Source organism: Vombatus ursinus, unplaced genomic scaffold, assembly GCF_900497805.2.
Source record: "Vombatus ursinus unplaced genomic scaffold, bare-nosed wombat genome assembly UNPS02014830.1, whole genome shotgun sequence".
NCBI lineage: Eukaryota > Metazoa > Chordata > Mammalia > Diprotodontia > Vombatidae > Vombatus > Vombatus ursinus.
The window spans coordinates 13011193-13037979 of NW_020954608.1; the positions used below are offsets into that span (position 1 = coordinate 13011193).

General features: G+C 35.7%; 1 protein-coding gene across 1 annotated transcript in view; it reads left to right on the plus strand.

Annotated features, from left to right (window-relative positions):
* Positions 1-589: 589 nt before the first annotated feature.
* RELN (reelin) overlaps positions 590-26787 on the plus strand; it is a 549610-nt gene continuing 523412 nt past the window's right edge. Inside the window, exon 1 of the mRNA XM_027838603.1 lies at positions 590-1073. Within this exon, the coding sequence (XP_027694404.1) occupies positions 848-1073 (226 nt within the window). The 5' untranslated portion in view covers positions 590-847. The remainder of the gene's footprint in view (positions 1074-26787) is intronic.

Below are 26787 nucleotides of genomic sequence, written 5' to 3' on the forward strand. Positions count from 1 at the left end.
AAAAAGGAGCCGGGCCCGAGTCTCCCAACCAGCTTTCTGCCCGTCTCCAGTGCATGCTTGCATGCATGCATGCATTTCTCTCTTTCTCTTCCCTCCTCCTCCACCCCCTTTTCAGCTGAAAGAGATATGGGATTTTATGATCTCTTCTTTTGCCAAGACACCTGGGGAAAAATAAATAATCATATCTAGCGCTGTTTCTCTTTCTTCCTGATCTTCCTCTCCCCCCCAACCCCCCGCACCATCCCCAATCAGCACGCACAGCATAGCTTTCCAGCCCCTCCCTCCACACTCCGCTCCTTCTCCTCGTGCGAACTCGGACCCCTGAACCCGGCAGAGTGTTCGCCCAGTTCCTCCCAAGTTGCCAGAAAGAGGCTGAGAAAGGGAGGGAGGGAAGGAGGGAGGGAAGGAGGGAGGGAACGAGAGCCCCGAGCGCCGGGAGGAAGCGAGGGCGGGCATAGCCGGGCCGGGGACACGTGTGGTGTGTGTGGTGGGGGGAGGACTCGCTGCCCGGGGCTTTAAGAAGGTGTGGAGAGGAGGCGGGAGCTTTTCCCACTCCCGGACCTGGGTGTCCGCGCGGAGGCAGCCGAGGCGCAGCCGTCCACTGACAGCCTTCCGCGCCAGCCCCACAAGCGACGGCAAACTTCGGATCCCAGCCGGCCTTCTCCTGCTCCTCCTCCAGTGGCAGCGCCTGAACTTTCCTGGAGGGGGGGCTCGCCCCGGCCTCCCACCCCACCCAGCCTCCTTCCCTTCCCCCTGCCCTGGAGCCTTCTTCCCAGCATCTCCGGTCCTCTCCCAAACTGAATGAGCTCCTCGCTGGGCCGGCGGCCACGGGAGCAGCAGCGGCAGTATGGAGCGGAGTTTCGCTAAGCGGTGGACTTTCCTCCTGGCGCTGTGGCTGGGCGCGATGCTGAGGGTGAGGGGAGCGGTGGGCTACTACCCCCGCTTCTCGCCCTTCTTTTTCCTATGCACCCACCACGGGGAGCTGGAAGGGGATGGGGAGCAGGGAGAAGTGCTCATTTCCCTGCACATTGCGGGAAACCCAAGCTACTATGTACCTGGACAAGAATACCATGGTAGGTACCTCAGCGTGCGCAGGTTCACAGACCCTATGTGTTCTAGAACGATCACCTATTTGTTTTTTCCTGGTAATTGCCAAATAGTTTTTGTTTGTTTATTTTTTTTAAAGAACAGCTGTCACCTTACTGTTCCCTCCCCCAACTCCCAAAGCACACAGCTCAATCTAAGGAGAAAGAACAAAGTTAGTCGACAACAAAGTAGTGAACTGGGAATTAGTTGCAAAGAGGGAGAAAAAGCAGAACAGCTCCTTATCTCCTCACCCTTCAGCTTTATTAAGCCAGCTGGTCCTCCACTCCAAATGTCCAGTCATTCTGCCAGTTAGTGTAGCTGTTCTCTCACTGCCCTCCCGATGCTTCCCTGGCCTTTTGCCTCCCGGCTTCTTTAAATGGCTGGAAGCGTGCTGTCTGCTTCACCTCAGTACTTAGCTTCCAGACCTTTGTGTAGCTCCCATCCACCCTGGAAACGTCTCCCTTGGTAGCAGTAGGGATAGGCTGCTGACATGGCCTTTTAATGTTTTACACAGAGTGGGGCTGACAAGCTGAACCACATCAGTTTGCATGTGCCCCGCGCTGCAAGCTTCTCTGCAAAGTTCCCGCTGTGAACTAGCCAGGGGTCCGTCATATTTCCTTTTCGCTATCAACCAACCCTAATTCATACAATCTGACTGCCTCCCAGAGCTGCTTAGTGATATTGTGTATCTCTGACAATGCTCTTTTATTCTTTTCTCAGGCTAATTTTTTTTTTCAGTTACAAAAATAAAAGATTGATTTTTTTTCTACCAATTCTTCTGATGTTTCCTATATTGTTTTTAGGCTAATTTATTAATGGCATTGTTGCCTGTTCTATATCTGCACAGCTTCCAAGACCAGGTGGGAGCTTGAATACTTTATAATGTAAATCTTCCTTTTTAAGGGTAATAATTTCTTGTGCTCTCTAATCACAGTTATGTGTTACAGGACTAAATAACATTTAGCCATAATGCTTATAATTTTATTAAAAGTGTTTTTAATGCATTAAGCCCTCAAATTCAGTAATATGAAAAAGTAATAACATTGCCTTTTTTTTCCTGTACTCCTGCTGAGACTTTCGAACATTTCACTCCCATAGAGCTTGCAAGTAGCTGACAGATTCTATTATATTGATTTAATTATGATTTTTAACGATATGAAAATGCTAGTGCCCAATCTGATTGAAACTGTTTTCAGATAAGGCCTCTTTATGCTTTCAGTTTCTAATATCACTTTGATGTCTGAAATGTCAGGATAATAAACTACAGGGGATGTCATGTGGGATAGAAATGCAAATAAACAAAGAAAAATTATTAAAATCCTTGGGAGTTTTCCTTTAGAAAACACCCTTCCTTTCAACTTTACAATAACAAGCGTAAAGAGAAGGCTTTTTAAAATACTTAAAACAGTGCTTTGACAACTTCTCAGGGCACAATTGGTAGCTTTCTCTATGAAGCTCAATTCTTCTTTGGTAGAATTTCAGACTTTTGAAAATTTATTTTCTTGTGTGGAGCCTGTTCAATGATAAACATACATTCCAATTACTATCTGGTTCTATTCAGAGGTCACCAATACTTTAACTGGACTTTAATTGGATCAATCGATAGCACTGGGACATAGACCTAGAGGAAGGAGTGATTGATAGACTTTTGCCAGACCCTTAGAGGTGTTTGCCTACAACATCTGAAAGTGAGGGTGTCAAGTCAAATATAACCACAGTTTGGCTAAAAGGTAGATTTATCTTGTTGTCTGTAATAGAAAAAAGCTGAGCTTGATTCCCAATAATAATTTCAAAAGTGAATGAGTATAATGGGAAATTAAATTGTTATTCTTGCAAAAAAAAAAAATGAAGGATTGGCATCCTCATTGAAGGGACTAAGGTCTTAGGCACAAGGTAAAATCTCTGTTCCCAATTCTTGTTTTAACAAGAATGTGAATGAGCAAAACCATAGTATTTGATGTTATTCTGACTTCCTTATACCATGCAGGAGACTGATTTTTAACATTTTATACCATTGACATTTTCCCTCAGTTCTCCTTTTCTTTCTTTCTTTGGGGTTGAGGGTGTTGGCAGCTTGGAGCCTGGGACATAGAGAGCCTAATGAAAATACTATCTGCATCTCTCTTGTGATGCCAATTTAGCCAATTTCAAGTCAAGGCTGATATCCTATAGTCAAGTTTCTGTGTGTGAGTTGGAGCTCAGCACAGGCAAAGGGTTAGAATGGAGTCTGACATTTTGGAACACAGCTGAATTGACCCACAACCGTATTGCTAGGAAATTTTCTCAATTGGTTTAATTTCCAATCACCTAATTAAGGTCATTTAATTATGAAGAACTGCAAAATATTGAATAGATAAAATTTGAGGACAGCTTATCATTTGAATAGTATTTAGATAAATATGGTTTTCTTTTAGGATTTTGGAGTTGACTACTAATAAACCTAATAAGTAAACTTATTTTCTCAGTCATTAAAAATATATACATATATATGTATATATATATATACATATATATGTATGTGAAAGAAATTTGAAAAAGAGGCAACAGGTATATTTTTATGTTCCCTCCCCACAACAACTGAATCATATGATAGTTAATAGAGGGTAACCCTACCTTCTCCCAACCAAAGTCTTCTTGAAGCTGAGAGGATATTTTCTAAATTCTCATATTGACCTGTTTCTAAATGTATAAAACCTTTAAAATGTAGCATTTGTGATGGGGAAAGACCACCATTGGACTAGTTAAGGCTAAGCTGAAGTTATTTAACTAAAAAAGGAGGTGTGGTAAAGTGATATAGTCCAGACTTGCTCTTTCAAAGAAGATCTTAATGATAGAGGTAACTAAATCTACCTCCTGAAACCTATGGTATATGACATATCTAAGAATTTTAAAAGAAAGAAAAATAGCCATGAGAACGTGTTCTAAAGTTCATGACTCATTGAGGCTTATGGTATTGATTTTTGAAATCCTATTAATTTTTTTTTGACCAAAAGATAAATGAGACTTGAGCACCTGGAGAAATTTTTGGAATCTAAAATTTTAAACCCTATCCATCTCTTTTCAGCATTTGTACCTCATTGCCTAGTAATGAATGTAGCTATAAAGAGTTTCATTGAGCTCCATTTCTTATTTCAAGGATATGAGTATTCCCTCTCAGCCTATCTATTTATACTGAATCTATCACTTTATATTCTTGTCACATTAATGTGTTGAGGACAATATGTAGGACCATAGATCAGAGCTAGAATGGTGGGTCATAATAGTCACCTAGTTCAATGCTAGTTTGCAGGTGAAGACAATGAGACTTAGATTGGGTAAGTGACTTGCTCAATCACATAGATACTTAGTGACATACTCATAGTCGGAACCCAGCTCTTTTGACTTCCAATCTAGCATTCATTTTTGCAGCACTGTGCTGCATTTTTGTTAGTATTTTTGTTGTACTTGTCTTTTTTGGACCTGTGATTTTATCTGTGGAGGGAGAACTCAGGAAACTCCCTCTATCAATGCAGATCAGTAACTGTTCTCAAACTTAGAAGCTTAGATTTGTCTGGTCACCCAGAAATATTAAATAGCTTACCCAGGGTCGTACAAGCAGTGCGTGTCAGAAGTAGGACTTCATCTTCCTGAATCTGTGGGCAGTTAGCTATCCATTGAACCTTATTGCCTCTCTGTTGGTAGCTAAAGGTGGAATATCTTCAGGAAGATTGTTTGGTAAATAGTATATTGAGATAGAAGGGTTAAAAATATGGCAAAATAAACTATTCCAGAATACCCTTTTTGCCCCAATTCCATTAGTTCTCTTTTTAAAAAAAAGTCTCACATTGTTCCCATATTTCCTTCACCATCCAGTCCCTTCACCCCAATCACCATAGCATTTTTATTGGTGATGCAATAGGAAATAGAAATTTGGCTGTTGTCATCACTTTGGTTCCATGTAGTATTTCATCTCTTTGTGTCAGGGATGCTCCTACATAAAATTGGTGAAGTAGATGAAGGTTGATTTTGTTGCTCCTAGTGTGTTTTTATTTGTCTCCATGCTAACCATTTGTTTCTCCTCAGTCACACTCCCTGTCCCTCAGTTTCCTTCTCATCCAAGCATAATCTAAGGAAAGGGCTTTCTTATAGAATTCATTTATACCTCAAGGTGAATTGAAATCAGTTACCACTCCTATGAATTGCTTATAGTATAGAGTTTTATTTCAGACGCTGGTTTTGTTCTCTATTACAGAAATTTTAGACTGTTGAGTTAATGGGGAAGGTATATTGAAATTGTAGGAGATACCCTTGGCCTTTCTGAAATCATGAAAATGGGTAACTGCCTGCTCTGCCTACTCATAAATATTGCTTTACTCAATAACTGTGATAAAGGAAGGACCAGGCATGCAGTATAGTAAGCATTTCATAAATGTTTGTTTGAGTTGAATTGAGTCAAAGAAAAAACTGTTAGATGCTGAAGAGGTTCTGATGAGAGATTCCACTTTGCATTTTTCAAATGACAGTTTTGTCTGATTTCCAAATACATTAAACTTTGTTGCAACACTTGTTTTAGAAGGCTTAACATGTTACAGTGAAGGAGATTCTGTATCTACCAATGTGTACATGGCAGACATGATTTTTTTCCTATAGCATAGCTGATTCCTGACAACATCATATGCTTCATATTGGGGTTGTACTGTATGTACTTAATGATACAAATATTGCCAGTTATTTCCAAGGAAATTTTATTCCATTTTTAATCTAATTCCAATTTTAACTTAACCTGGGTAAGTTATTTAATATTTCTGGATGACCAGACAACTATGAGCCTCTAAGTTTGAGAACAGTTACTGGTCTGCATTGATAGAGGGAGTTTCCTCTCTGAGTTCTCCCTACACAGATAAAACTACAGTTCCAGAAAAAACAATCCGTAAGCGTGACATGGGGTAGTGGATAGATGATTGACCTTGGAGTAAGGAAGGCCTGTTTCAAGTTCTGCTCTGATATGTACTAGCTGTGCAAGCATGAGCAAGTCACTTAATCTTTCTCAGTATCCCTTACAGTTGAGTTACTGATCTGTGGAGGGAAATTCCACACTGTGAGTTCTTTAACATAGATAAAGTCACAGGTTTGTGGAGAAGGAAGAGAACATTAACATATGTGTGTATGTATATGTGGGTTGATATATAATCTATATAATATTTTATATATGTGTATATAATCTATAGGAAAAGAAAATTAATTCCCTTCTCTAAAATTTCATTTAAACCCAAAGAAGGGGGAATTTAATATGTCATCAGTTGTTATTGTCATATATACAAATATTCTAGAATCAACTGGTTGCTAAGAGTCAGAGTCAAAGGTAATGGTAAATGGGGAGCTTTTAAAATACAGTAGTGATAAATATCATTGGTCTAATTTCTAAAGGTGTATACTTGGAGCTTTTTTTTTTTCTGATGCAAAGACTTAGTTATTTAAACTAGAATAATATGCAATTAATAAATTAACCCTCTTATTGATCAGATCATGGATTAATTAGTTCATTATATGACTACAGCATATCTAATTTCTGAAAACAGCACATTTAAACCTCCCAAATAATTTGTCAAATAAATTCTGCAGATGACTTGCGGCTCCATTTGGATAGTATGTGACTATGAAAGATGAATACATTTTAGGAATTTTACTCTATTTGCCACATATTTCATCTTATTTCTTGAAAATTTTTTCAAATATCCTTAACTGATTTTCTCCAAGCTCATCGCTTAAATGATATAAATATTAAATTGTATAATTTATATTCTCCTTGTGATTTCCAATTCCAGCTGTAAAGTGGTTAATCATATCTTCAGAATTATAATTTGAAACATTGCCTTTAAACAGAAACTCTTTTATTAGTTATGGCAGTCATTTATTAGAAATCATTCCTTTTGTCAATTCTCCACTAATTTTGTGAAACATCATCTCATTCTATAATTTTTACTGTTTATACTTTAAAAGAATATAAAAAAACTAGAGAAATAAAAAAAATTGATGTAGCAATATTTAGAGGTTTCTAACATTTGAAATCTATTTTGAATTCCTTTTGATAATGAAAAAAGTGACAGCTTTGCAATGAATATTTCAACTCAATGTTTGTAAGTCTGATTTTTCCTCAAATTTGTTTTATTCAGAAGAAAATATTTCCCTTCTATTAAAAGTTTTTGAAGTTGATCAGCCTTCATGAATTTTCTAAATACTGCCAAAAAGCTAATACCTGATAACATTGTCAGTCCTTGGTAGTAAGTCTTTGCTTGGATGTGTTGCATATTATGTTAGAATTGATGTTTTGTGCAAAGCTATTTTTTGTCACTTATTCTTAAGTCTTCACATACAATCTAAGAACTGACCACTTTACTTAAAATTTCTACAACTGTAAATAAAATCAATAACACCTTAAATATTTCTTGCTAAATAAAATGTTTCCTACTCTTTAATTCCTTGGGGCTTTTAAAAATAGAATGATTTTCATTGTATGTAAAACACAAAAATATTATTACATTTAATATTATACAATACCACCACATAATATTACATATTTTATATATTTATATTAAATGTATGTACATATAAGTACTTATAGGTGTAGATAGACAAATATATATTATGTAGATACAAATGAAAAGATCACTATTTTTAAAAGATCAAAGGATTGAAGCAGAAATTTTATATATGTATAAATTTTCTTATATCCCAATATGTGTATATGTATTCTGTATTCATTTCCAGATATTATAGGAACTGCTACTGTAGAATTTCTGCCCACTGATTCAGATAGGCAGCTGGTCTATAATTTAAAGTCTTAAGGGGTTGTCTTGGGTACGGAGAGGTAAAATGAGTCATCCATTATCATACAATTAGTGTGTTTCAGAAGCAACACTTGAATCCAGGTCTTCCTGGCTCCAAGGCCAGCTTTCTGTCCATTACTCCCACGATGCCTCTCAGACACACATACACATATACATATGTGTATATGTAGAGATATATATACACACACATGTACATATACACACATATCTATCTATATAGACAGATATTTAAAAATCCTAGAGTCAAATATAATGGAAAAATATGTTAATTCCTTACCTGAGAGGAAAAAATGAAGAGAGAATGCATGGGCATGAAAGACTTTCTTAATATATATTTAGAGTGTCTATTATGGACTGAATCTATACTACACTAAAACACACAAATAGAAAATGAAAAAAATTAATAGATTATCCACATTTTAAAAAATTTATGAAGCACCAGGGTGACTATTATCTTATTATACACATAATATATTCAACAAATAGGAATTGAGTTTTTAACTCAATGTACACTGTCAGATCAATAGGTTGTCAAGTGTGTGAGTCCACCTTGGCTCTCAGCAAATAGCCTATGAGTTGCTGGTAATTCATCAGATGATAGGATCATAGATGTAGAGCTGGAAGGGTTCTTGGAGGCCTTCTAAACCAATTTCTTTATCTCACAGATGAGGAAACAAACTTGGAGAAGTTAAGTGATTTGCCCATGGTGTTGATAGCAACAGAGTACAAGGCAGAGAATAATTTCCACTTTGGTGTGCTACTGGTCTGCTTTAATTAGGGCAGATTATCTGAAGACTTGACAACAGTTAAAAAGCTATGCAAAGTGGTGAACTCTGCTATTCCTGAAGTTGTTTTTAATAACCTTTTTTTTGTTCTGTTTCCCATTATTTATTATTTCCATTATAACCCAAGTAGAGTAAAAATCTGGATTTTTTTTTCTTCTTTTGGCAGGGGTAGGTAGGGCAGAGTACTAGTGGTGATAAGGAAAGACTCAAAACAATGAAATAATTGATTCCAAATATAGCCTTTAGGCCTCATGGTATAATGGAAATAATCTTTCAAAGTCAGTGAGTCACTAAACATTTATTAAGTACCCATTGTATGCCAGGTACAGAGCTAGGTGCTGGACAGAGGCAAAGTAGTCAGATAGTTTTTAAATATAAAACAGAAGTTCTCAACCTTTTTGTATGTGTCCTGGATCTGCTTGGTAATCTGGCAAAGCCTATGGACCCTTTCTTAGAATGATGTTTTTAAATGTATAAAATAAAATACACAAGACTGCTAAGGAAACCAGTTATTTTAGTTCCACCTCTACTACTAACTTTACGTGACCTTGAATAAGTCCCATCACATCTCCTGGCCTCAGATTTCTTCTCTGTAATTTGGTGTATTCTGGATTAGATAATCTCTTAAAATTCCCTTTAGTTCTAATTTCCTAAACTGTGCAAAACTTTAAGAATTTCATGGGAAAAAAAGAAATATTAAAAATAAACTTTGAAAAAAAATCAAACCATTTCCTACTGCTAAAGGACTATTTTAAATTACAAAGAGCTGATCAGTATTTTAAATGCAGTCATAAAGGAAGGGGGTTAACTCATACTGATGCTTACAACCAAGTGAATTAAAGGAGAGGACAAAAGCAGTTGAGCAGTTTGCCTCTAGCTGAGGCATTCATCTTAAGACCTACACTCATCCAGTGATTCCTCTCCCACGTTTTCCTATTGCTGTCATCTTCCCTTCTCCCTTTGTTTTTCTCCCTCTTACATGTCTCTCTTTTCCTCCCTTTACTCCTTACCTCACCCCTATCATTCCAATATTGAACATTTTCCCTTCCTATTTCCCTCTTTTCTCCTTTATTTACCTTTTCCTTTCCTTCCTGTATCATCTCATTTTCCTCTCCCCTCCTTGTATCATTGCCTTTTCTTTATTCTCTTTTCATTTTTCTTCACCACTCCATTTTTCTCTTATCTCCATCTCATCCCTTTGTCATCTCCCCTCCTTTCTCCTTTCTCTAGCTTTACTTCACCTGTTTTCATTTTCACTCTTTTAAAATTTTTTAAACTTCTATGTATACTCTATTCCCCCCTTCATGAATTAGCATCCTCTTCGCCTTGAAAAAAATTCCCAACTCACAGACTAGAAAATCTTGTGATGTTTATGTCACGTCTGCGAATGACTTCATGGTTGTATGTTAGCAGATCAGTTTGTTGTAGAAATGGCCAAACAATACAAAACCTGTGATTAAAAGTAGTCCAAAAGTATATATAATTGATATGGAAGTAGTAGGAAATTATAAAACTGCTACATTAAATGGTTTGAATTTACTAGGTGTCTCATGTTTGCCTTCTTTAAAAATGTTTTTAATTTTTGTTGATACCTTTTACTTTTATGTCATCTTCATTTTCTGTTATCTTTTCTGGAAACAGCAGATGGTACAATGGATAGAGCACTGGTCCTGGAATCAAGAAGAGCTGAATTCAGATGCAGTCTCAAACATTTACTAGCTGTATATAACCTTGAGCAAGTCACTTCTGTTTGCCTCAGTTTCCTCAACTGTAAAATGGAAATAATAATATAATGGAAATAACGATAATACCTACCTCACAAGGTTGTTGTGATGATTGAATGAGGTAGTATTTGTAAAAAGCACTTAACACAGTGCCTAGCACATAGTAGGCACTATATAAATACCAGCCCCCCCCATGAACCAATCTACATAACAAAAAAAATTAGAAAAAAAAGAGGAAAAAAGTCCAGCAAAATTAATCAACACATCAATCAGTCAACACATCGACTGGTTCTTCTGTGACTTCTAAAACAGTGTTATTTGCAGATACCTTATAACATTTCTCAAGGTGCAGAAATATGCTTCCTTCCGAGCTTTATTTTCATTGTTATCATTTCTTTTGCAGGATGTTTTCTTTAAATAAAGCTTTGTATATGTTTTTATCTATATATTTGTATGTGAGTGTGTGTGTGTTGGGTAACACACATGCCTACATATCTATATATGGTAATATCTTTCTGGAGTAGGAAACTCTGCCAAGATGCATAGACTGTGGCAGAAGAAACTGCATGATGTACTGGGAAGAGCACCAGGATAGAGCCAGGAAATGTGGGATCTAGTCCCAACTTAATGACCAAATCTCTTCACACGTCTGGGCCTCCGCAGTTTTATCATTTGTACATTGTGCAGGTGGATTAGATAATCTCTAATATCCCTTTGATCTGAAATATTCATATCTTTAGGATAGTAAAGGTCAGTTACAATTTTTCTATGAAGAAAAATCCGTTTAGTCATTCTTTGTTTCTAGGTATGATTAAAATTATGTTTCTCCAAATAAATAGTGGTAATTAATTTACCTAGCCATTTGCTTTTACCTCTATCAAATTGTAGCATATTTTAAGAAGAACTGTGAATGGAATGTATTGAGGTAGAGGAGTCTGGCACATTTAAGATGAAAATCAACAGTATTTGTGTGCATGTATGTATATATAATATACATATACACGTTTGTGTGTATTTATGTACATATGAGATAATGTATATAAAGTGCCTGAATACAAAAGATTGTTTAAGACAAAAAGATTTGACCCTCATATACACATGGCTTACTTATACTTCAGATAGGATTCGTTGTTTTAATAACTGACAGTATAATTAAAAACATTAATGAATTCCATCCAAACCGAGGTGAATTTTATTTTTTGCTATATTGAATGGTTATTTGAGGCCTGATCTTTTAAAAACAGTCTGTCCAGTTATCTGACAATGTGTTTGGATGTAGCTTTAGTAGGCTCCCAATATAATAAATATTGATATGAGCTTAATGACTTTTCTCTAGTCTTACCATCATGTGTACGTCCGGACCTCTAATGAGAATAATTTCTAAATACCATGTGCTACTTAGTTATTTTCACTCAACTTTTTGTCTTATAAGTCCTTTCCTTAAAATGCCATTTTAACATATGAAAATCCTGTTGATGGATTAAAGTACCTGAATATAAAACAGGGACATAAATGTGAAATATGCCAAACTTTAACCTTATTTATTATATCTGGCTTGTGCACTAGGACCAAGTCCAGGTCTGACATTTCTCTTGCTGGCTATATAGTTAGCAAAGGAAACAGGCAGCTCAATTTTACCTCCAGGAACATGTAACCTTCCTTTAGCGATAAAGCCACATTTGTTATGAGTGTTGAAATATCCTATGATCCCATTTCCAGTCTTTTTCATACTTCCTTTCTGTGCATAAACACTTCCTGCTTTCTTACCCTGCAAAAAAAAACAGGTATACATCTAGCACTTAAGGTGAAAGAACATAAAGAAACTGTTCATTTTGAGCTCTTAGATAAGACGATATAATTCTATTGTTTATCTAAAATATAAATAACTCAAACACTGATTACAAATAAATACCAATAAGCATTAAAAATGAACATTACTAGAGGATGTAGAAGATAACTTGAAAAAATAAAAGCTTTTTTTGTTTTTGAAATAAAAATTTAGAAATTGATTTCAAAAGCAGAGAAGTCCTGGATATAATTTCAGTAGGTTAATATGTTCTTTTTTATGGATTTACACTTTTAGATAATTATAATGTATTCAGTAAATTATTTCATCCAATACACTGTTAGACCAAAAAATCAAAATACCATCAAGATACACATAAGCCAAATAATCAAGTAAAGAATATTGTGAGATTTTTTAATCAATTTTATCCAAAATAAAATTATTGGGAATCATAGTGCTATGAGAAATCAAGAGGAAAACAATTCTTCAATAGATTTGTGATCTCATTGAAGTGGGTGCATCCTCTAATCGTACAGGTCACAATCTCTCCGTGCCTAGTCATTCTGTGTAACTTAGAGGAGCCACTAAATATGGGGGGGGGCTTTCTCTATGTCTTTTGATATTATGAGCCTATCTGTACAGCACTCAGGCTGGTTATCTGTATCCCTTGTTCTCATTACATTGCAGGCTCCATTTTTCTGGTCACACATCTCCTGGAAAATTTCCTTTACAGCACTTCTTGCGTTTTGGCCATCATTGTTAATAGGCTACACCCTGTTTCCCTTCACTGTACACTACATTGACCTTTGGTCACTGACAGTTTTTAAAACCTGCAGATTGGAGACTTCCATCACCTGTACCTTTATAAAATCTCTAGAAGAATATAGATAGTAAGAAAAAAATATTTTTTTTCTTTCAAGAAAACTCAAGAAATCATTTATAAGCTTTATGTAGTTCTGTAACTGCAGTGGAAACCATTCTCTTTTTGTTGTTCAATTCTGGGCCCTACTCATTATATGTTTACATAATAGATATACTGACAAGAGTAGCTCAGTGGCTGTATGTCCAAGTATAAATCCTAGACTCACCAATAGGCATTCTTTATGAATTATTAGGCTGAACTCTTTGGGAGTAGTTGTTACAAAGACTGTAATATTCTAGGGCTTGATGCAATGACTATAATTCAATATGTAAACAAAAGTATCTGGGGGACCTTTACATTTTAAGAGACTTTTTTTTTATTTGGACTTTGCCCAGGACATACCCCACATTAGAGGTGAAGGCCTTTGACAAGCATCTAGCAAGATGCCTATCTCGCTATTAATGAGAGACTTGTTGAAACAAGTATCTCTATAGTTATATGCACCAAGGAATCTTGTATGACATTAACTTGTAATTTGGAGATAATTTGCTGGAAGGGAAACTTTAAGAATGCATTTTATTCCTCTGAATAAAATGACTTTTAATAAGCAAAAAATAAACATAGTGAGACTTTATCTTCTTTGCAATTTTCAGTCAGTTGTGTTATTTCAAAGTTATGTGCCCACCTTTTCCCTTCTCATCATCAAGAATACCTTCAATACGGAGAATTCTTATAAAGGTCTTATAACAACAAGAAAGTAATCATATGGATTAGTAGTTATTGACATCCTATTGATTGCTCTTGTTTTTTGATAAAGATGGGGATAGGGATAGAAATAAGGACTAGACCTGTGCTATCACTGGTACAGGGAAATCCTTGATGAAGGAACTCTGTCAATATAGGTCAGAACCTTCTCTCTCTGAAACTTATGGTCTTAGCTAACTAGAGCACTAAAAGTTAAGTGACTAACAGGGTCATACAGCCAGTTTGTGACTGAAGCTGGACCTGAACCCAGGTCTTCTTAGCTCTGGGGCTAGCTCTCAGAGGTAAGTATGCCATGCTCTTTCTCTTTCAGTAGAGATGCTACCCATTATTTTCCCCAATTTCATGGTATCTTCCCATTTTCAAATATCTTAAGAATGAATCCCTGAACAATCTCTAAATTGTGTCCTCTCTCAGATGGATTAATCTATGAATACTAAGGCTGGTCTAGTAGCACTTTCAGCCTTCTGTAATGCCATTTCCACCTCCTCTCATTATCACATCAAAAGAGTCCATTGTACTGATGAAGAAATAGTTTATTATATGAAAGCTGAGAGACCCTTTTCATTTTGGGGTGACAGAGGATGTTTGTTGTCCTTCTACCAGTTTCATCTTTTAAATGATCTTAGGTTGATCTTGTTTAATTGATTTGCATGCCAAGATTTTGGTGAATTCCTTTTTCTCTTCTGTTTCTTAATGTGTTATGAGGCTAGCATGGTATCAGTTTTCCTCTCCCTCATCCATATCCCCCATCACCCAAAAGGTTTTAAATTTATTGATATATTTTGTTTTTATGTTACCTTCATTTCTATATATGTACTTCTCCCTTCATCTACCCAAAGAACACATTTCCTTTAACAAGGAAGGCGGAAAACCAGCACTTCAGTAAAACTTAAACCCATCCAGTGAGTCACAGTGTATATTGCATCTGTGCAAGAAAGGCAGGGAGGTCAGTTTTATCATCTCTTCCTAAAGAGCAAACTTGGGTATCATAATTTCACAGGATTCAGGGTTATTTGTTGTTGTTCTGCCCATTCACATTGATGCAGTCATTGTGAATCTCATTTTCTTGCACTGCTTATATCATGTAGTGTCAGTTTTTATGTCTTCCCATGATTCTCTGTATTTGTCACCCTTGTATTTTCTTAAATCACAGTAATGTTCCATTACATTCATGTCCTATACTTTTTTTTTTAGCTATTTCTTTATTGATGGGTATTGGTTCCCCCCTCCCCCCCATTTTTTGATACTGTAAAAAGTGCTACTATAATATTTGGTGTATTAAGGGGACCTTTCTGTCTTTGACCTCCATGGAGTATATGCTTAGCAGTGAGATTTTTAGGTTCATAGGGTTTGGACATTTTAGTGACTTTCTTAGCATAACTCCAAATTTCTTTCCAGAGTTGTTCTGCCTTTTCCTAGCTCCAGAAATGTGTTAGTATACCTGTATTTCCATAGCCCTTTCCATCCATAGGGTGTTGGAAATGAGTTTTTGTTATGTGCTAATTTTGTTGTTGGCTGCCTTGTCTATTAGCAAAGGCAATAAAGGATTTGCTGGTTAATCTGGTTTCTGCACTCTTGTTGCCTCCTTGTGGTGACTATGTTACATCAGTTAAATTTCCTTCAGAAATGGTGATAGAATTTGCCAATGTCTTTTCCTTTATCCATTTTTCATTTTTCCTACATTCTTATCTTTATCTTTTATTCTCATTTGGTGTTAATTTTTAACTCTGTTCTAACAAATCAGTGTCTGACTGCATACTGGAAGATGATTCAGAAGTTACCCTTACATCTAATAGCTGGTCCTTTGAAATTTTGCTTTTTGTTATATTTATTATTTATGACATCCTGTACCTTCTAAATTTCTTTTTGAAGGAAGTCTTTGTGAGGGTTCTGTGATCCTCTTATGTATTCTACAAAGTTTTAGTATTGTTCATTTTTTAAAATCCTGAAACATGCGTTCTGATATTCCTCACCATCCTTTCCAATGACTATCAATAAAACTACTCAATATTACAATATATATTGACTTAGTTTTGAAGCAGTTATCTAGTGCTTCATGAAATTTCTTTATTCCATACTTGGCAGTTGGTATGTTTGTAAAAGTCCCAATTCTTTTTAAGGTTATCTTTTTGTTTATGGTTACCATGAGAATTATCAAATGAGATGACCAAATGTCCCATCAAATGAAATATTATGTTCCCCTTGGGCACAAAATAAAATCAACCCTGCCATTTGCTAAATTTTTTTCTCTAATGTTAGTCTCTTCAGCCATTCTTCTATTTAGATGCAACTTTCTTATTCTCTCTGCTTCATTTATAGTGAGAATGTAAATTACAAGATGGTTTGGTTATTCAAGTAATGTGTCTTTTTGTTGGTCTTTGGGAAAGGATTTGAAATTTTGAGTACCAACAGTTAAATTAAAATTTATAGGTTCTTTAAAAACCGTGCTTCTAAGGCCTTTTGCCCCCTTTTCTGCCACTCTACTACTGTCACCATGGAAATGGAAGGGATCTGCACAGGACTGAGAGTTGTTTTGCATTTTTCTCTGCCTTGTGGGTTCCCCTGGCCAATGAATTCAACATTTGGTAGTCAGTCTCCTGATAATGAAACTCTCCATGTGTTGGTAAGCTAGTTCTCAGAGAATAGACAGGATATGCTACCAAGCCATACTTCTAGCATGGTAAATTCTTCCAGGTATGGTGCTCTGGTGACACAGCCCTTGAGAAATCAGGGTTACCTTCATGCTGAAATGAAACATGGCAGTAGGACTCATGTGGTGAGAATCATGCAATTTTAAAAGGGTTTCATAATAATGTCTTTTGTAAGGAGGTGGGCTGGCCATGAAGTAAAAGCACGATAACAGACATCCCACATGTTGTAATGGTGGTCATAGAATATTAAAATGATATACAAGACTGTTGTTGTAGTATATGGCAAATTTTTAGGAAGAATTTATTGAAACACATTGGCAAGAATTATGCAGAGCAAGAAGGCATGGATAGATTGTCCTTTATATATTGGAAGGAGTACCTGTACTGATGAGCTCCTTGATTCAGGGAAGTATTAAAGAAAGATCCACTTATCTGTAATACATTTTTTAATCAAGAAATTCTTCTAAGTACCACTCCTTCCTTTGATACAATTAATAAAATATCTTACTACTACTAATAATAATTATGATAATAACTAGCATTTATATAGCACTTCAAGGTCTGCAAAACATTTCACGTATATTACCACATTTGATCCTCACAACAACCTTGTGAGGTAGGTGCTATTACTATCCCTATTTAATAGATGAGGAAATTGAGGTTGAGAAAAGTTAAGTGAGTTGCCCAAGGTCACTCAATTAGGTGTCGTAGCTAGGATTTGAATTCAGGCCTTCTTTGCCAACTTTGTCCAACATCTGAGCCTAAAGACTATTATATGGAATATAGTGCTCTCAACTCTTTTTTTTTCCCATTTTTTTCCTCAACAATGCCCTCCTAAGAAGAGTGGGGCAACTAGTTGGTACAGTGGATAGAACACTGGTCCTGGAGTCAAGAAGACTCATCTTTCTGAGTTCAAATTTGGCCTCAGACGCTTACTAGCTACGTAATCCTGGGCAAGTCACTTAATCCTGTTTGCCTCATTTCCTCATCTACAAGAATGAGCTGGAGAAGGAAATGGCAAACCATTCTAGTATCTTGGCTGAGAAAACCCCAAATGTGTTTGTGAAGAGTCAGATATGACTGAAAAATGACTGAACAACAACAAAAACTGAAAAGAATAGTTAGACACTAGCACCTTTCCTCTGAAAGTGAAACTTTTCATATCACCTGCTTTGCATTTTCTGTACTACTTGGTATGTTCACAATCATTACACGAATTAGTCCCTTATAAATGTCATTTTTTACAATATTAACTACTGACTAAATACATTTGAAGGAAGTTCTGAAGGACAGGCAAGTTAATTTTGATGATTCACTAAGTCCCAATCCTCTCTGAAGCCATGAATTAGTTCACCACTCTTAAATATATCTAAAATATTCTGTGCATTTTGCAACAGACTTTTCAGGGAAAAAATTGATTCTTGGTTTCTTTCCATGGGACATTATTTAATTATCACCTTCAGTTTTTTTAGTTGCTCCCTTGAGATACTGATGTGTACAGTGATTAGACACCTTATGCTTCGCCTCCTGTGTATTTCCACAAGAAGAAGGAATATACTTTCAGTTAGATTTAATCTTTACAGGCATAATCAGCCAATGTTCCACCAAATGGCAGGTGTGCAGTGTAGTTAGATTAAGAAAGCATATAGCATAGCCATTAAGGGTATCTAAGTCTTTATCTCACTGAGTTCTTCCAGACTATATTTTTAAACCAAAATATGCTATGAAGTCTAAAGATGGCTGACCAACTTCCCAATATTTAACACAATTCTCTTCCAAAATGCTTTCATGATAATTTTGCCAAAATCCATTATGATGTATAAAAAATAAAATGTTTCTCCTAATGTTTTATTTATATCTAATATAAACCTCAGAAAATGTAATGCTTCACAAATTTGAGTACGGGGCAAAAGGAAACTTTTGTTTTCTTCTTTATGGCACCTACTTTCATTCTGGTTCATCTTCTCCATAACACTGCTTGACTTGAGTCATTACTATCAGCCATGGTAGAAACATTTAGTTCTGGATAAGGAGGAATTGGGTATGCTGAAGTGGGTGTGGGTGGAAAGGAATAATTGTTTCTTTGCTGCATATCCTATATCTAGAAAGTGCTTGTCATAGAATATTTTTTTCCCATCCATTATGGGGAGGACATGGAGCTACCTTTGTGAATGCAAAGAAGAGAACAGATCACATAGAGCTAAGCTCTTTTTTCTATATATGTAGCTGCTATGTAAGATTTCCTCTATTTAACATTGTGTAGGTCCAGTAAAATTTTCAAATAATCATGACAGTCTAAGCTTGGAAGGGAACTCAGAGGCTATCTAGTCCAACCCATACAAGAATCCCCTTTATATTAGGAATCAGAATCAAACTCATTGGCCTATGTTTTACAGATGAGGCTCAGAGAAGCAAAATAATTGGCCCATATTCACAAAGCTAGTGTCATATGAGAGACTCAAACCCAATGCTTTTCTGACTCGCATCCCAGTGCTCTTACCACTATAGCATGTTGCCATATGTCAGTGAATGAAGTACATAAATTTTTTGCTTGGGAATGTTTTTCAGTGAAACAAATATTTACAGCTAGAATTTCAGGATGGCTGTTGGAATTCCACCAAATTAAAGAGAATTCCTAATCATTTATTTTGAGTACAGTAATGTCTTATTTAGCTTCATTTAAAGTAACATTGGAAAAATTGATTGAGTGTAATGTTGTGATAGGTTCCATTTACAGTCACATATCTGTATTGCTTTGAGAATATTAAGGAACATGCAGTGTTCTGTGTTGTGTCTTCGTAAGGCATGCCAGATCCATCAAGTAATCTTTTTGGACTAAATATGCCACAGTATATGTTGTAAAGAGTAAATCTATATTGAAACTTTCAAATTTTTATACATTTTTGTCACATGTATAATTCTATTTTGTAAACATCACAGCCTTAAATGCATGGTCCTATGGGAATTCCAAAGCTATACTTAATATAAACAACTCTAAGATAGTGCTTGCCCTCCTAAGGGTTTGGAATGAACTTTCATAGGTAAAATAGTGATTCTCTTCAGTGATTTCCTCAGGAATACAAGAAAGTCATCCTTCCTTTGGGCAATGTCCTGATATAATCATCTAGAAACATAGAATGGTAAGGATGAAAAAGACACTAGAGGTCCTCAAGTCTAACGTCTTCATTTTAATGTGAAGAAACAGGGTCAAAGAAATCGGATGACTTGCCTAGTGCAGGAGTGGGGAACCTGTGGCCTTGAGGCCACATGTGGCGCTCTAGGTCCCCAAGGCACTTTGAACATTCTGTGAAATTTTGATTCAGTCAAAGGGCCACAACTGAGGAAGTAGAGGGCCACATGTGGCCTCAAGGCTGCAGATTCCTCACTCCTGCACTAATGTAATATAATTAGTGGCAAAGATGGAATTTTAACCAAAGTCTGCCTGATTTCTAGTTTAATGTTCCTTTACCTCCATCACAGAGCCTCCTATGATTTCTGCAGTGTGACTTGCCATTGTTAAAATATTCATGAACTGATGACCAATCTTTTGATGATAAGTTTTTCCAAGCTTAAATAGGTTGGTCCTCTGATGACATATATGCAAAGCCTTTTCAGTGAGGTAGCTTTTCATTGTACTTAAATCTCTGCAACCTATCACATTGCTTTGCACTAAGGAGGCATTTAACAAATACTAGTTGAGTATTGATTGATGACAAATGCTCTGACAGCCCAGTATCACCTCCATACCACAAAAAGGCATCAGTATAGGGCTTTAGTGTAGAAATATTTTATCATTTTAAGAAAAAAAAGAGTACAAAAGATCTTTCAAAAATGGAACTGGGAATACCTGTATGATTTCTTATTAAGCTAAAATCAAATGTCTAAAAATGCCAGTTCCCAAATGATTGGGAGTTATTTATGATTATTGACTTAACATGAGAATTTTTTGAAGGGAAAAAGGATAGGAAAAAAGTTTAAATCCTGTGCTTCCAATTTCTTACCCTCTTAACTTTTGAAGTTCTCAAATGACTTCTAGAATACTATATACATTTATTTATAGACATTTATTAGGTATTTTTGCAATATGGAAGGGTGCCAACAAAAGTTCTCATAGCAATTAGTGATTGCTAGTTTATTTTAAGTTACTGTTCCCAGGAGTCACTTCATGCTCTACCACAAATAAATTTGAAGCAATCATAATGAAGGGGCAGCCAATTTCTTTTAAACTTAGATTTTCTTCAGGTTGAAAATCAAAACAGGAAGAATTCTAATCAAAATAACCTATTATTAAAACTCATTACTAGGTAGATAGGTAGATATATAGATAAAGCATTTATTAAGCACTTATTATATATGAGGAACAGTCAAGATAAATACAGGCAACAAGATAGTCCTTGGCCTCAAGGAATTTATGCTCTAATGAGGGAAGACAACACATAAAGGAGAGCTGCAAACTGGATGAAGGAAGTGCAAGGTTGAAAAGTAGTCTAGAGAGTCTTGAGCTAATTGGATTGAGTGTGACTGTCACAGATGCTTTCTCAAATAGAAGTTCTGGGAATGAGCTCACTAGTCAGAAGAGGAGATCATAGGGGTGAAGATATTGCCAGTGATAGAAGGTCACTAGATTAGAGGTTAAGGAGTGGTAAGGAGAATATGAGTCTTATGGAAATAATAAATGAAACACAAAAGCATTCATCCTATGTAAGAGAAGTAACTATGTAAGCAATGGCAAAGAGAAGAGGGAGCACAGTCAAGAATTCTGGATCTTTATTAGGAGAGATTCATTTATACCTACAATCCTTTATTTTAAAAGCGCTGTAGCTCATTATGTGCCTTTCCATTGCCATACAGTAATCCTCAACTTCAGACCTTCAGAGACATATTCTATGACCTTCAGCCATACTGATTCTAAATGTTTTTCAGTGAAACAAATATTTACAGTTAGGATTTCAGGATGGCTATTGGAATTCCACCAAATTAAAGAGAATTACTAATCATTTAAAGTAACATTGGAAAAATTGATCTAGTGAAATGTTGTGATGGGTTCCATTTACAGTCACAAATCTGTATTGCTTTGAGAATGTTGAGGAATGGGTAGTGTTCTGTGCTGTGTCTTCATCAGGCATGCTAGATCCATCAAATAATCTTTTTGGAATAAATATACCACAGTGTATGTCATAAAGTAAATCTATATAGAAATTTTCAAATTTTTATACATTTGTGTCAAATATATAATTCTATTCTGTAGAAAAGTATTGATTCTAAAATGATGAACCTTTGTCTAACGTAGAAGCTTGGGATATTAAAAAGGACCCTGTGGTTTCTTGAAGGAAAACTAGACCACTCTCCTCTTTCTGCTTATTTCTAACTCCACATACTGATGGATAGGTGCTACTCGTTGTCAAACCAACTGCATATCATAGCCTAGAGTCTAGGCCCTAGACAAAAAGCTTTCTTCATTTGCTTATTTATTTTTCTGTGGGGATAGATGGGTCAAACTTTTCTGAGTGATTATGAATCTTATTTAGGAGGCTTTACAGTGCTCTGGGGCACAATGTCACTGGCAAATAGGAGAATCTGTAGAGCCTCACCAGTCAATAGGAAATTCACCTTTGATTTGTACTCCAAATTACACAAATCACAAAATAATCACGACCAGCTGTTCTTACTACCTGCCTGCTGTTGTAATTGGAAAGACCATGATATTGGTCTCTTACCTGGATTTATCTCCATTTTGAAGGGCAAATTTCAGTTTTGTTAATAACATGAGACAAAAATATTGTCAACTCATGCAAAACACAAGTATATTCTAGCCTATGACAGTTTTGTTCCTATATATCTAAGTATTTTAATTTATGAACCTTCAAAATAAGGAAAAAAATTATTATGTAGTACAGAGATTAAATAAATGTTGTCAGTTACTTTGTGTCATATAGAGAGCTCAATAGAATTCCAGCTAGGTTTATTATCATTGTTGTTGTTGTTATAGGTTTACAGAAACTAGAGCATATTTCACACACATTAATGGGCATCTCAGTTATGCATCTTTTGATGTGAAAGCATTTTCACATGGGAGTCACAAAGCTGCTCACTGCTGCTACGCTGAAACTGTCAGTTTCGGCACTTGTTTTGTGTTATTTTCTCTTGGCTAGTTAGGTACATACAATATCCTTTAAGAGTTGTGTCATAGCACATCATGCACCATATGGAGCACATTAATCAGACTGACTTCCATGGCAGATGCCACCACATGCCTTTAAATTTGCCTGTAGAGAACCTTTATATTTTTAATGAAACGTGTAGTGACTCATTTTGCACAACAGATTTGACTGTCGAAAATTCTTTTGGGAGATCCACATCTTCAATTTGTGAGTCATGGATGGTCCAAAGAGACTGATGCTGTCATGATGGACTCTATTCATTCTACTGATGGTGCATTTTTGAAATCCTGCCTTATCATTACATCTATATGATTTTGGGCAAGCATATACACGAACAGTGTACAAAGTATTCACCTCATTTCATAAAAGTATAGCTCACCATATTTGTTAGATGTAACTATAGAGGTAACTTTGTTTATTGAGCTACTTATTATTGATATCAAGTGAGGAATAGAAGAGTGATGTGTATGTTTGCCTTTATCATGGAAGATGTACTGCACAGAATCCATGTGGAAGAGGAGGGATTCCCTATGGATGATGACGTGCTACAGATAACTCCTTTGCAGATGATATTTTGCTAATTGAACCAAGCCTTAGAATTCTACAATAACTTATTTAATAAATCCATACTTACTAAAAATAGATTGGCCTAGCAATCCATAATGGAAGAACCAAATGGTTGAAAAACACCCATCGCCCAGGCTGTGATATCTGGATAGGCACTTAAGTAAGTTCAACAGTTTATCTGTCTTAGATAAGCCCTGAAGATAGACAATGAACCAGACTGAGAATTGATTAGGAGAAAGCATGGACTAGATTGCCTTTGGGAAACCACACAGTGCTTTCAAGGACTCCAAGCTACTGCCTCACATAAAAACCATCTTTTTATCATGAAAACTCTTTGGATGATCCATATGGTTGCAAACCATGGAATTCTATAATCTCCAAAGAATAAAAATTTCAAATGACCCCAAGGGGATGCTCATTATTGGTAGGGAGCATCATATTATCAGTGATAACTTGCATCCAAGAAATGGTGGATATTCAGATGGATTGCTCTCCAGCAATGCTGATTGAAACTCATCCATGCCTTTCAATTCTGTGTTATACTCATCCATATCCTCTGATAAGTTCATCATGAGGTTCATTGAACTTGATGGAGGCTTTCTTCCCTTTGATTTGGCTTCTTAATTATACTAGGTGGACCACAGACTTTCTATAAATCATCTGACTTTCTTGCCATGTAACCAACCCATCTTCTTTTGATATTATACATTTTTATAAGTATTTTAATTTATGAACCTTCAAAATAAGGAGAAAAATTATTATGTAGTACAGAGATTAAATAAATGTTGTCAGTTACTTTGTGTCATATAGAGATAATCTTCTTTACTCTGTTTCTTTCACCTTACCTTGACTGGAATCAAGTCACTATGTCACTCCCTCAGCATTTCCAAACCATGTTACCATGTGTGTATCCCCATCCCAACTTTGTTTATGTAGTGTTTTCTTCACTTAGTACGTAGGTTCCTTGAGGGTAGGATCATCTTGTCTGTTTGTTTGTTTGTATCCCCAGTGCTAAAGAGAGTACTTAGCACAGATAAGCACTTAATAAATGTTTTTAATTCATTCATTCATTCCTTACTTATTATATGTTGCTACCTCCTTCCTTCCACTGTGAGCCTCTCCCTTAACCCACTCGTTTTTTATTCAGAACCTATGGTGTTCCTTGGGTTATAATCATGCAATAGTGCTAGTAGAATACCATTATAAAGTATTAAAAAGATGTATGTTTGTTTTGGGAAAATCTTTGAGGTTATTAAAAGAACTTTGCAGTTTCCTAAATGCAATCCTGAACCTAATTCTAGGTCCAAGGTACTGGATATTTGCACTGCTTATTTAAGAAATACTAATGGACTAGTCCTATTGTATTTCTGCTGAACTGCATGCCACAATCTGAATAATAGACATTCTTTATCCTCTTGGTTGTTCCTATATGGATGGTTAAGTGAAATTCTTTTAGGTAAGGATTATAGCTAGGAGATTATATATCTTGGCTAGAAGGCTCTTCAGTGATAGATTTAATGAGCACAATTTCATATGCAAAGAGAAGTATCTAGAAGACCTTATCATCTATAGAAAATCTCTTGTCAACTTGAACTCTCCCAGATCTCTTTCATGACTGTGGCAAACACTTTTGTCCCCCTATTTCATTCCATGCCCTTATCAGAGACAGAAAAGGACTCTATGTAGGAAAACTACCAATGGAAAAAAGGAGGCAGGCCTAACATAAAGTGAGAACATAGTTCCCAAGTGTGGCAGTGCTATACATGGCATGTTTTGTTAGTCTTTAATTCTCAATTTCATAAACACCAAAGAAAAAACTTTTCTATATGCAGAGTAAAATAGAATAAAGCAGGATTTATGAATCTTTATTACATGTGGTTCATTTCAAATATATACATATGTATTTGGCATATATATATATACATATGTAATTATTTATATAATTAAACATGTTACTTTCAAAGCTATCTACTTGTTTGTTTCTTTTTCAATTTCTATCTTTTCTATTTGGTGCATTTCAAAAGAATCTTCCAATACTCTCTTGCCTTTCCTTTATTCATTTATTTTGGCAGGATTGCCACTAGCTCTCTTCTCTGTTCTCTTGCTCAAAAAAAGGAAAGGAAGAAAGAAAAAGAAGAAAAGAAAAACCATAATCTTTGAAATAAATAAGAATAGTCAAACAGAACAAATCTACGTATTTGCCTGTGGAATGAATGTTAAAGACTTCATGCAGTTTCAATAGATTCACTCTAGGGATGATTGCTATAGAGAATTTCACAGGTTGAGAAGACACTGGAGCATTATGATCTTTCTGAATTCATGAGAATTGGGAGAATACTCATAATTGTATTGAATTAGGTTGTATTAAAGTTTGGCTAGTTAGTGAAAGTATAAAGATAAAAAAGTTCAATTTCACGAATGCATATTAAATAGAATTGTGTGATTTCTACCTTGTTTGGAGCTTAGGCTGTTCTTGTGGATGTTTGCCTTCTGATCTTCAACTTATTACCTCTGTGATCTTGGGCAAATTTCAACTTCCCTAGGCCTCTAAAATTGCAGGGTTGAACTAGATGACATATGAGGTGCTTTCTGGCTCTGGCTCTATCTCGTCACAACAGTAACCATATACGTCCTCCCTCTAACTTTCTTGTCCTAATGATATCTACCATTGAAGTATTTATCCTTTCTCAATCTGATGAGCTTGAACCTTTAAAACACTGAAAATCTGAAGAATATCACACTTTTCTCCAAACCAAATTCCCTTGATTAAACCCAGTAATTGCCACTTTAGTTAAACATATCATGCCTGCAAATTGTACATGCCCCAGATTTTCTTCTCTAGATTGTTCAGAAAAAGATACTAGTTGGGAAAAAAAGTTTGTATGTGAAGTCTTATGGGATATCAAATAGTTTAAGCCCTGAAAATTGGTTCTTTCATCGTATTTATACAATTTCATAATGGAAACTATGGTTGAAGACCTAGCTATTGTGTTCTGTCCTTTTGCTGATGTACTGGTATGTTATTTGATTTTTCTCATATTCATTGATAGCATTTTGAGATTCCTAAAGATGAACTTGGTTGAGTGTGAGGAAGATTTAGGACTGCATAGGAGAAATATTTCTAGAGGATAAATTAATTCCATTTCAAATTTTATCAAATGTGTTATTTTTAAAGTCATGTCAGTGGTTCTTACTGTACTCTGGAATCATAATGTTTTCCACATCACCTCTTACTGTTTTGTGGTAGCATCATTATTGCTATCCTTTTCCCTATTATCTCAATTTCATCTTTTTTGATGGGTTTCAGATAAAAATAGCCCTGGGGCAAGTGGCTATACTGTTATTGTTCTTTCATATATGGCACCTTGTGTATTACTCTATACTGGGGTAGAAACTGCTTTTTGTAGTAGAATTAAAATATTAGAACATAAGCTCATTCTCTTTAGGTTCACTGAAAGCATCTTTAGTAAAAAATCTAGCAGTGGGCAGGAAAATGGGGATAAGTATTTCATCTCATTCTCATATGATTTTTATTTCCTTTTTTAGGTAATACTGCTGTTTTGTTATCTGTTT